Source organism: Suillus paluster, assembly GCF_016628075.1.
Source record: "Suillus paluster strain FC165 chromosome Unknown EDB91scaffold_1, whole genome shotgun sequence".
Classification (NCBI taxonomy): Eukaryota; Fungi; Basidiomycota; class Agaricomycetes; order Boletales; family Suillaceae; genus Suillus; species Suillus paluster.
The window spans coordinates 573,420-585,888 of NW_024537561.1; the positions used below are offsets into that span (position 1 = coordinate 573,420).

General features: G+C 43.5%; 3 protein-coding genes across 3 annotated transcripts; 1 reads left to right on the plus strand and 2 right to left on the minus strand.

The window, feature by feature from the left end:
• Positions 1 to 484: 484 nt before the first annotated feature.
• EDB91DRAFT_1241457 (uncharacterized protein) lies at positions 485 to 2,183 on the plus strand (the record flags this gene model as incomplete). The annotated part of the gene is made up of 6 exons (XM_041322079.1): positions 485 to 682; positions 741 to 834; positions 871 to 1,114; positions 1,170 to 1,301; positions 1,356 to 1,462; positions 1,516 to 2,183. 6 exons carry the CDS (start codon positions 485 to 487, stop codon positions 2,181 to 2,183), a joined length of 1,443 nt encoding a protein of 480 aa, XP_041184214.1.
• A 1,714-nt stretch (positions 2,184 to 3,897) lies between these two features.
• EDB91DRAFT_1076431 (uncharacterized protein) lies at positions 3,898 to 7,030 on the minus strand (the record flags this gene model as incomplete). The annotated part of the gene is made up of 16 exons (XM_041314866.1): positions 3,898 to 3,937; positions 3,990 to 4,063; positions 4,115 to 4,209; positions 4,282 to 4,432; positions 4,494 to 4,548; positions 4,595 to 4,610; positions 4,667 to 4,931; positions 4,985 to 5,081; positions 5,136 to 5,296; positions 5,342 to 5,528; positions 5,612 to 5,808; positions 6,122 to 6,340; positions 6,396 to 6,478; positions 6,518 to 6,778; positions 6,835 to 6,900; positions 6,958 to 7,030. The coding sequence occupies 16 exons, from the start codon at positions 7,028 to 7,030 to the stop codon at positions 3,898 to 3,900; spliced, it is 2,040 nt and encodes a 679-aa protein (XP_041184215.1).
• A 3,331-nt stretch (positions 7,031 to 10,361) lies between these two features.
• EDB91DRAFT_1076432 (uncharacterized protein) lies at positions 10,362 to 11,500 on the minus strand (the record flags this gene model as incomplete). Its single annotated transcript, XM_041314867.1, has 6 exons — positions 10,362 to 10,486; positions 10,540 to 10,609; positions 10,689 to 10,868; positions 10,995 to 11,109; positions 11,165 to 11,184; positions 11,372 to 11,500. 6 exons carry the CDS (start codon positions 11,498 to 11,500, stop codon positions 10,362 to 10,364), a joined length of 639 nt encoding a protein of 212 aa, XP_041184216.1.
• Between the last annotated feature and the right edge of the window lie 969 nt (positions 11,501 to 12,469).

Below are 12,469 nucleotides of genomic sequence, written 5' to 3' on the forward strand. Positions count from 1 at the left end.
TTGTCCTCCGTAACATTCGTGAGGCTGTCGCCATCTGATTGTAAGTAGAATCAGCAAAAAAAAACTAGTAAGCAAGTCAGATGTACCATGTTGTGCATGAAGTACACAGTCTTCACCTTCCGGTCGATAAGGCCAACCATATGCTTGTGGAGCTGAGGGGGGGACTTTGGAAAAAGTATGTCAGTTAGTGCTATAGGAACTGGAGTAAACAACTTACTGTATCCGCACTGAACCAACCAGATAGCCTCAATGAACTGCTTGAGTGTGAAGCAGGGATGAGATAGCATTTGAACATGATGGTTGTGGGGGCACCTGATATCTGAGTGAGACATGTTTGTAAAGCTGAATGAAGGCAGTAAGTTCAGGTTAGCGGTAAAGAAACAAACTGAAGTGCCAACATACCTGCAGATGCAGAAAGAAAAAAAAACTTAATCAATTCTTTGAACTTCTGTACCCAAAGTGGTTCAGCGATTTCCCCGAACACATGAGAGTTTGGTCAAGTGAAAACTCACCCAATGAGGACGCCGACATCAATCAATCTGGTCTGGACTTGGAGGAGGCCATCAATGAGGTCAATGCCGAGCTGGATCGTGAGAACAGTATAAGTGATGTGGAAAAACTCACCGAGTTGGATGCAGAACAGACAAAGGTGCTCAATGACGCCATCAACCATCAATGTAAAGTGTGTTTCTTGATTCTGAGCTAAATATAGATTGGAATTCTGATTAGCGATTGAACAGAAATTGTGGGAGTGGTTTCGAAACAATACCAAAGGAAAGACTACACCTGGCGGGACGTCGACCAGCAAAATGCTATCCGCGTTGCTTGGCCAGCGTGCATGAGGCACCTGAGACCTCAAGGAAATTGAAGTGTACTTGCAACTTCACTACGAGTCAAAAGTCAAGCCCTTAGTTTCTTATGATATCAAGGAGAATAAACTGGTACTACCTGATCAAAAGCTTCGTGCTGTCCAGCAACACACAAGTGAATGTTTCGCAAAGGAGTCAGAAGATGTGAAGGACGATGTTTGTGATGAGACGGTACATATCAATGCTGCCAGAAAGTTGGGATCAGTTGCAGTGGGGCAAGATCGGACAAAGGAGGAAATTTACCAGTAAGCGATTGTTTGTTTTGTCTGACTTCAACTGATTAATTACTCACTGATCAAGCGCAATTCAAGAGTTGCCCATCGTGCTGGGTCAAATATTTGAAGAACTTTCGACTTTAATGGGAGGATGGCACTACTCACTTGTTATGGGTGGACCCAACCCTTTGTGCGAAGGCGATATCATGACATTGAGGTGCGTTTTCTTACTATTACATTCACAAGAATTTGATTCATCACCATTTGTTAGTTATCACCATGGTAAAACCCTGGAGGGTTTGAGCTTTAAGGTGTCAATGCCTAACTTCCACAAACAATTTTTAACACCGTTTGAAAGACACCTGGGTCGCATATATAGTATGTATCATCCTCAATTACTTCATAGCATAACAACTGATTATTATCAATAGGTTCTTCTGCAAAGGGAACTTCGGTTCCTACATCCACATCCGGTTCACCTCCTCCATCGACTACCGATCTCGCTTCACCATCTGCACCTAGTTCGCCTCCTTTGTTGACCATGGACCTCATTCCAACATCCACACTCACTTCGTCTCTTCCTCCATTGACTACTGACCTCGCTTCACCATCTGCACCCAGTTTGCCTCCTTTGCCTCCTCAATTGGCCATGGACCTCATTTCAACATCCATACCAACTTCATCTCCTCCATCGACCATGGACCTCATTTCACTAGATGAACTGCCAGACCAGTCAAGTGTCCCCCTGCTACCTAGGCAGGAGTTTAATACACCTCTAATGGATCTAGACTCACCGATCACTTCTTGGAGAAGGGACTATGTGGATGACGGAAATACGACTTTGTCTGTCGCATTCCCAAGTGCCACTGTCACGCAGCCTCAAGTGTGTTCCCCGTCACTCACATTGTTGCCACTGGAGAGCACTCTGTTACCCCAGCCCTTACTCCCAGACTCGCCAGTTTTATCTTCAATCAACATTGATGTGTTGCCTGTCCGTGAGGCCACATTGGTGCATAGTTCAGAGCCCTTGATATCCTCAGAACTCACTGTCACAACACAAGCTAGACGCTCGGGATGCCCAGGACGTCCTTCGACTTGAGCAAAGGAGGCCAACAAAATTGGTGATGCCAGCTCACAGCAAGGAACAAAGGCAGCGCCTAAGAGGAAGCGGAACACTGCGCAGCCCAGTGCTTTGGGGCCGAGGAAGAAGTCTCATAAATGAAGAGGGTGTCCAGCCATATAGATACCCACTTACTATACCTATACTCATGTCAGCGATGTTAATTTTGAGATTGTTTGGTGTCCCATGAGTCATGCTACCTATTCTAAATGACAATCTTAATGTTTGAACACTTCAACCATGGTATAGCAGGCAAGTCATCTATTAGCATTTTGCTGATATATCATGTGGGATGCTCCAGTATCAATTTAGAAGGCTAACTATATCACTCGACTGACAATTCCGGGTATATCCTAGCGCGTGTGCTGCGAGGTAGGAGGTGATATATCATGCGCCAAACTTTTTTCTAACCTACCAGAGTTGATATATCACTCGACTGACAATTCCAGGTATATCCTAGTATAAGAATGCCGAAGTATGTGATATATCATGATGCAAATAATATGTTTTATTACACTTGCAAGGGGGTGATGATATATCATTTAAATGTGATGTATCATAATTTATGGCGGATATGCTACCAATACGAGGCTGTGATGTATCATTACAGCTGATATATTAATCATGGTGGTGGGTGATGTATCATAATTTATGGTGGATATGCTACCAATACGAGGCTGTGATGTATCATTACAGCTGATATATTAATCATGGTGGTGGGTGATGTATCATCTTCTTACAGTTGTAGTCAAAGGTCAGGATATATCATGTACCTTCTACAATGATAGGTAATTGATACAAAATTATGACACTGTCGCCTGGAGCGTGAACAATGCTGCTGCTGCAGTTGTAGTTGCTGGTGAGACTGGAGAAAACAGAGAGGGAGGGGGGCAACAGTGGCTGTGACCGTGAACAATGCCACTGCTGTTGCTGTTGCTGCTGCTGTGGTTGTGGTTGTGGTTGCTGGTGAGACTGGAGGAGACAGAGAGGGAGGAGGGTAACAGTGGCTGCGACTGCGAACAATGCTGCTGTTGTGGTTGTTGCTGCTGCTGTGGTTGCAGTTGCTGGTAAGACTGGAGAAGATGGAGAGGGAGGGGGGTAACAGTGGCCACAACCATGAACAATTCTGCTGCTGTGGTTGTGGTTGCTGGTGAGACTGGAGGAGAGGGAGAGGGAGGGGGGTAACAGTGGCCGTGACCACAAACAATGCTGCTGCTGTTGTTGTTGCTGTTGCTGTTGATGGCAGGATTGGAGGAGATGGAGAGGTATGGAGGGTAACAATGGCCACAACTGTGAATACTGCTGCTGATGAGATGGGGGGTAACAGCAGCTGCGGATGTGATTGCTGTCACTGCTGCTATTGGTCAGTAAATGAAGTCAGAATAGTAGACACAAAATTCAAGTAATACTTACATGCGTCAATGTGCCCACACCTTCATATGGAGGAACATGTCACTATCAACATGCTTGACAACCAAATACTCGCCTTGGTGTTGAGGATCGGGGGACAAAAGGGCTCCTTGAATGAAGGACTTGAGTGGGACAATAATTGAATCAGCTCTCGGACCAGCTTTGACCCAAGTAAGCCTCAGGTCTTGGTCGATCCTGCAAGAACCACCAACAATGCCAGTGGTATAAGGTTGAACAAGTGCGAATTAGAAAGCGCCAACATCTGGAATTTCACATTTAAACATTAGTATGAGCCAAACAAAGATGGCCCTTTCTGCAGTAAGCTGTATGAGCACACAGTCAAAGTGTGGGTGTCCATGTAATGATGGATTGCACCGGAGGTGGTCTGTTGACTGCCTCCAGTCAACAGTATTCTCATAATTGACCTTGAGGTAGCGATGCTCGTAGATCTGAATGATATATCATAAGTTTGTGCAATGAAGAATAATCAATCAACATACCTGGAAATCAGCCGGAATGGTTACCCATCTCATCAACTGGTACCCATAAGTTGGCAGCAATGTGTTGACAAAATCAGAAAATTTCCTGCAGAAGCCTTGAAACACTCAATCTTGGATGCTCAGCCTCATCTCAATATCCTGGATAGTAGAGCAATTTTGAGGAGAACCGAGCTTGATGTGTCCATCGAAGGTGATGTGGCTGATGTCATCACCATCTGCAGCATCACCCAAGGCCTGCAGGTGACACTGTTCATCAAGTGTGTCCACAAGTCCTCGCAAAAGCAAGGACGTGCATTTGTGGTGATCAACACGAAGGATCTACAATTGTATACAACATATTAGCAATATAATAGCATAATGAATGAATGAACGCGCATACCTGTTTAGCAACATCTTTTCCATTTGAGCGAAAAAGATAGGCCGCTTTCAGGGGGCTGTGGAGCTTCTCATTAGGGCGTGTACTTAAATTACATGCCGCACCTTTCTTTGTGATATCCTGCCATGCGTGAGTTCAAAGATGTGTCTTTGGGAAGTTCCAGTCTGTCTTGAGACCTTCAACAGAGGAAGTTGTAGCGTATTCCACATAGTCCTGAGATTTAGTCAGTAGGGATGATTCAATGAAAAGAGAAAGGATTATCTTGAGAGCAGCATCAAAGACAAGGAATTCAGCATCTAACATTGCAAGTGTTCTCTCTGTATGCACGTCAAGCCCAATCAAGCTGTCCAGCTGTAGATAGCTGCAAATGACATGAAGAAGGTAATAGCCTTCTGGACTAGCTTTGTGTGTCAAAATGGGGAGCGCTGCGTAGAACACTTGCTTTACAATAGTTAGCCAAGCATATCTATTAGTACTAACTTGTTTGTACTTACCATGACCAAGTCCCGCTTCTTGTTGCCATCGGTAAATGTGACATGGATGATGGTCGTGAAATGAGTGAGATCACACCATCGAGGGAACTTCTCAACACTGAAAGTAGGTTTAGAGTGATGTCAATACAGTAGTGACAAAGAAATAACTTACAATTTCTCAACTGCCGCTAGGGTTTCACATCCGACATCACCAAGGATTATCTTTAACTTGCCCAACAAATGCTTCCCTCCCATACCGCCATGCACTGTATGCAACCTGTCAACGCTCATTGCATCATGAGGGTCAGAGTGCTCGATAAGCCAGAGGACATTCTGAATGTAATGTATCAGTAGAATAGAATAGTAGAATTGAAACACATGACTTAAAGCAACTGCATGTAATCCTAGTGCCTTCAAAAGCTCCTCACCTTGAGTTTTGCTGCATCTGTAAACATTGAGTGCAGCCTGCGCGTCTTTTGCAGACCTGATTGCAAATGTCTTGGACAAGTTGGAAAGTTCTTCATGTGGTACGAGGCACACGGGGCACAGGCACTTGCATTGCACGCTGCGAATAAGAGACATCATGCATCTATTAACAATTGAAGGCTGTGTGTGAGTCTAGTAGACATCAATAAGTGGTGCACTCACTGTTCTTTGTAATCTGTGGAAAGTATTAGTATTACAGGGAATAACCAGTGCATTATTTTGTTGTAGCACATATACAAATATCCAGTCTTTGAATATTGCTTGAGGTTGACGAGAAGCTTGGTGAATGCTTCGTGCCATATGACACGCTTAAGGTTGATGTATCCTGGTTTCCCGTGTTCGGATGCTTCTCCGTCAATCTACAATATTAATTGCGTTATTAATATGATTCAGTAGGATCACTGATGAGCGCTGACTCATGATTGGTAGCCAACCAACAACCCGACCACTGCCAATCCCCTCGCCATTTCAAATGTTGATGGGTAAATTTGCACAGCGAGCCATGACTGGATATCCTTTCACAGTGCCATGCGAAGACAGCTTGGTCTTGTCTGCATACAATATGAAGCAAAAGGGGGCAGTATTGTCAATGTTTGACGGAAGACGGGACTGATTACATAGATGCGATCACTGCACATTAATATACACACATTAAACATAATATTAACATACTTGGATTTCCCACCACCAATCACCTGTCCACGGTTCATTGAAAAAGTGCTCAAAGTCCATGTCATTGTGTTTGTAGATGTGCTGTGCGTCCCAAATAAAATGCGGTGCGAGTAGTGGGTTATCCAAAAGGTCAAGGGCCCAGTCCCATAACGGCCTCATGTGTACCTCAAAAACTTGTTGCTCCTTCTTGTACGGTACCTTGATTTCATGCTTGGTAAACTATACAACAAACTAAGCAGTCAGACAGATATCATGCAATTAAAAAAACACATACCGGCATCAACTCAGCTGCAGCATTATCTAATGCTGTGCGAAGGCCAGCCTCATTTTTCAGTGTTACCTGAGTGTCGCCCTGCGCTATGTGAGCAATAAGACTGAGAAGCCTGTTGACCTAACCCTTGTTAAGAGCAGCATCAAGCGTGATTTCAGAGAACTCAAAATCTCTGCGCGATTGGAATGGGCGCCAAGGTACTTCATCTACAGGAGGTGCTTGTCTCTCTGGGGTGACACTGAACTCCTTGAACCTTTGATAGAGTGTTTCATGGCCACTACAAGGGTGAAATTTGGTTTTGAACTCTTGAGGGCATTCAATATCCACTGCAGGCTGGTGTGGGATGTTGGGACCAGGGTTACTGGTCATGCTAGCATCAGATAGGACTACAACATAGATAATAGTCACTGATTTGTCAACAAACAAAGAGAGAAGTACGTACCTGGGCTCTGAACACCCTCATTTCCAGCATCAAATTCAGTGTGCTTGTCCGGACCAGCTATAGGCACTGAAAGATGTTTGAAGTGTCAGAGTGAACAAATTGAGTGGGATGATGATGACACACCTGGTGCTTGTGGTTCTGAATTTGCAGAAGAGTCATCTGCAATGATGTGTGATGGGCCAGCTGCTACTGCCATGGCTGTTGCTCATCGATTTTTCTTGTAGCATGCTATTCAAGCATGATCAAAATGATTGTCTCGAATATCAGCAAATGAAAACAAGTAATGGATCACTTGGACTCACCTAATCACTGATCTCTCTCATATTCTTGATTGAAGGCCTCTTGACCCTCTGCATCACGCATCTTGCACACTGATTTGTGCCGCTTGATGCCTTGGGACTTGTACATGTTGCCGCAATGCGGGCACTGAGACCCGCTAGTTAGCGTCTTCTCAGTGTAATTATACTTACCTCGACTTGAGCGGTTTGGGGCCATGACTGTTAGATAGTATGAAAAACAGTTTGTACATGTTTGTATACAGGAAACAAGGATGAGAAAGAAAGACGAGAAAGAAGTAGAACTTGAGGCAATTATTAATACATATATCATTGATGCCATCTGACAAGGCCACATGATAAGATTTGTCACAATACTAATAGCCCCTTTGACAAGGCCTTATATTTTCTCCACTATCCTTAAAAGGCACTTACAAAGCACCTTGTGATGCATATGACCAGACTTGTAAGCCGGCGGCATTATAAAGGTTGTTTACCTTTTTCCGACAAACGCTAGGCCAAAAAAAATTCACTACATACACAGCAGTATTTTAACTTCTATTCTCCAATCAGATATCAATACATCTTCCAAAGATATCGCAATGGGATATGTATCATCCCATTTGAGTTGTAGATCAAGATTGTCCGTCAGAAGTTAAAAGTTTGTTGTCCCGACTTATTGCCAAATATATGTAGTGAATTTTTTTTGGCCTACCATTCTGCAAATGGCTTTAATCCCTTACAGCTCCTTGCAGATGCAAACAAGTCCATAATTAAACTGCACGGAAGCAGGAATAATTGTCTTCCTTCTATATAAGTGGGAATCAAGGTAGATTTCTAAACTCGCTAAAATGCTCAGTAAATAATCGGCTAAACAGAGTAGTAAGTAATCTAGCACAGCCAAATGATGGAGTCGGCCAGCATTGCAAATCAGAGCTTGAACTCCAATGCCTGCTGCTTGCCAATGTGTCCACCATTCTGCATGGTTACAAGTCAATGCTTGAACTCACCTAAAGGTGATGGAACTGCCCCAACCAGCTGCATCCTCCAGATGAGGTTGTGGATCCAATCCCCAGGCTCCTAGGACTACTATGAAGGTAATTGTCCACTAGATGAGATCCCAAGATCTTCATTGCACAGATACCTTAGTACAACATCTTGCCACTAACCCTGCAGATGTTCGCATACTATTCTACAAGGGGAAAAAATCTGCCACTTCAAGTTCCAGCAATAATGAGTGTCCTTCTGGCAAGGACAAAGGGGAAATATATTAATTCATGGAAAAACTCATCTTCATGACCGACACTGAATATTCAGCCAGTAAACCCTATCGCTTATCACGACTGTGGTCACCCCTTGAAACATAGAAGCTGCGTGATTCTCTCTTATCAAAGTGATACCCTGGACCCTTACCATTGGACCAGTTACTCTTATCTCTGAGTCCTTATGACTCACATAGATGCTTACCTAGTTGGGACACTTTTTGGCCACATAGGCCTACTCTGAACTCTTAGGATGATACCTTATTACACCTGATAGTTAGAACATGTATTCTCTAACTTGATCTTGACTTGTGATACTGTCAGAACTTTGCCTAGTAGATATGAAAGAGGTTATGGAGGGGCTTAGCTTCAGCTCATACACTGCACTCCTTAGGCGAGTATGGTGCCCTTAATTTCGGAGGACAGATAGGGGCTGCCAAAGATCGACTCCAATGTGCTCTGACAGAGGTTCAGTAGTGGGGAACTATGTCCGGTGCACTCTGACAGAGGTAAGGCTACAAGGGACTAAGTCCGATATAGAAAGTAAGGCGAGGACTGTCGGAAGACAGAAGTGGAGGTCAGTGAGATAAGTCTTGGAGTCGGACTAGACAATGAGCAAGTTGAGTTGGGGTGGTTAGGATAGGTTCGAGTCTATATTCATATTGTAGAAGCAATACTGGAATACATAAGGTTTATATACTACGAGAATCTGGGCTATGCGGCACAGCACAGCAAAGTACAAAGTAATAATAAAAGAGACAATGAACCATAGTATATAACAAGCTAAATTAGAATGGAGGATCAGATCATACAAGGTACAAGACTAGACAGAAAACAGACTATACAAAGGAAACTTGGAATGGACTGACAGGTGCCTCGTACCTTGATTGAGTCAGGGGTGGAGGAATGTACCTGATGTCGGAGATACATTTTGAGAGGTGGAAGAGCATATAGGAGGGTGGAGGACTAAGAATGAGGGTGGAGAAGACTTGTCTGGATCATGATTATGACAGATACCTGGCTTCTAGTAACTTGAATGCTACTTGATTCTATACGAACACTTCCTATTCAACATGAACAACATCATCTTGTATTAGGGCGACAGACATCTGGTGGCTCCCAGTAGGGCCGATGTCTCAGATGACCATCAAGTCCACTGTTTGATACACTAAGCAGGGCTTAGTGTAACAAGGACTATGATTGAAGGTGGAGGAGACTTGTGTGGATTGTGGATATGACAGACAACATCCCACCTGTCATGGATGTCTTTGTGATTCTGGAATGTAATTTTCTCCTGCCAGGAAGCGCACTGGTTACAGAGCCTGATGAGACGATCAGTCTGTTCATTGTTCAGGCAAACCTCCAGGGCAAGCTCAGCAATTTCAAACTCCAGTTGCAATTTGAATGGAGCCCAAGGGTGTTTGTCAGGTGGGGCAGAAGATGCCAATGGTGTTGGACAGCATTTGAAATCATTGAAAGCATGTACTTCTGGTGCAATCCCACTGCTGGGATGATATTCACACTTGATGTCATCAATCTGGAATGTGGGATCTGCATGTTTGTCATATCCACAATCCAGACAAGTCTTCTCCACCCTCATTCTTAGTTCTCCACCCTCATTCTTAGTCCTCCACCCTCCTATATGCTCCTCCACCTCTCAAAATGTATCTCCAACATCAGGTACATTCCTCTGCCCCTGACTTGATCAAGGTACGAGGCACCTGTCAGTCCATTCCAAGTTTCCTTTGTATAGTCTGTTTTCCATCTAGTCTTGTACCTTGTATGATCTGATCCTCCATTCTAATTTAGCTTGTTATATACTATGGTTCATTGTCCCTTTTATTGTTACTTTGTACTTCACTGCACTGTGCCGCATAGCCCAGATTCTCATACAGTACACTATCTCATACTGTATAGCAACAGGAACTGCCTATTTGCTATACAATATGAGATATATACACTATCAAATAATTCCCACAGAGGGGGGGGGTCAACCAATATTGGGGGTGTCAATGTAGCAAAAGTATTCGGCAAGTACATCGTCATCAGGTGTTACTACTTGGGATTCCAGAATCTGTCTAATGTAGCCTGCTTTGCATTCTGCAATTCCTCGTGCTGTAGTGTTGCTCAGAATGCATGAAGCTTGTGAATAAGGTCAAGTGACAAACCAGCACCAGCTTGTGCAATACATGCCATCTCGAGCTTTTCACAGAGCGGAATTAGTTTTGCAACACAGACCTTGGATTGATCATTGTCATTGTTGTCATCATCTGATTCCACTTTGACCAGCTCCCCGCTCCTAATTGCTTGCCAGCACCAAATTTCTTGCAGCAATTGTGTCATCATCTTCATAGGCAGTTACCTCCCCAATGTTCTTCTCTTCTTGAGGATCAAGAATCTCATCGACCGTCAATGGTGTGCCAATGATCCATCTTCGGGTTGTAAGCTCCTCTACAGACTCCATCAATTCACGTTCAAGAGTTTTGAGCTGAGGTGCCTTCATGAGAGGCAGAATTTTGACAACAAGTCTGGTTCATCGACATGCAGCTGATGCAAGTTTCTCAACAGCCTCAGCTGCTTTGATGAGGTGATGTGACTGGTGTGTCTTAGTAGGGCTGCGCACCATTGGGACCAGAGCAACTATCAAATTCATCCTCACAACGTTGTTATGCATCAACATTGGCAACTTAGTGGTAGTCCTACTTGGTATAAACCATATCTCATAATGTATATTGGACCTTTGAAGGTTATACATTATACATTATACAGTTTTTTGGGTGTCTACCTGCGTACCTCGATGGGAATTGCCAAAACTTGATACAGTATAAGATTTATGCATTATTAAAGTATACATTATGAGAAAGTGTACTGTAGTATATAAACCCTATGTATACTAGTATTGCTTCTACAATATGAATATAGACTTGAACCTATCCTAACCACCCCCAACTCAACTTAAGTCCCACTTGTCATCTAGTCCAACTTCGAGACTTATCTCACTGACCTCCGCTTCTGTCTTCCGACAGTCCTCGCCTTACTTTCTATGTCGGACTTAGTCCCTTGTAGCCTTACCTCTGTCAGAGTGTGCCAGACATAGTTCCCTGCTACCAAACCTCTGTCGGAGCACATTGGAGTTGATCTTCAGTAGCCCCTATCTGTCCTCTGAAGTTAAGGGCACCATACTCGCCTAAGGAGCACAGTATACGAGCTGAAGCTAAGCCCCTCCATAACATCTTTCATACCTACTAGGCACAGTTCTGACAGTGTTCGGGGACATCAGCATTGAGAAACAAGGGAGGATCTAGTAAAGTTTTGATACTGAGTATAACAAACATAACAAACAATAATCTGAGCTTACCATTGTGCTCCATGTTATCTATATTGTTCCAAGTGCCTGGTGAGACATCACATTGTCCTGTTGTGACTTGAATATGATTAGAAAACACACTAAAGGGCACTTACCTCTCTGTCCTGACACTGTATCAGTACGATCTCCCCTCATCCATTGCAGATTTGAGGGACCTGCTAGCAAAATTAGACACCATAAACATGATGAGAAATTGTGCGCACCTGCATCTCTTCAAATGGATTCCACAAAATGTTGATTTTGCCATTGTTTTTCAGTGTTCATCTCGCAAGCCTTGCGGTGAGTGGTGTAACCACACAGTTTGATGTTTTGTTGACACAAGTCGCAATATTTTGTCCTCTCAGGGCCCATTTTGTTGAGAGGGATATACAATTTATGTACTGGGATCGATATGGATGGAAAGAAGGGAGGAGAACACTCAAGAACGCTGTTCAAGCAAATAGTTACATATCAATCACGTTGCATGTGCATTGCAAGCAATTGAAACCCCACCATGAGTCTTACAGCAAGGTTGTAAACATCATTGTAACGTGATATAAACACTTCCTGATTACAATCAATTTAGGAAATTTGTGACAATATTCTACTGGGTATGTTAGCTCGTTATAATAAGTAGCACAGGGAACATAAGGCTTACATCTCAGTCTTCAACAAGAACTGAGATGTACGAACGAGGGACTTGGTAACTTTATAGGTAGTTAGCATAGTGATAGAAAGAAATTTTCGTGGCA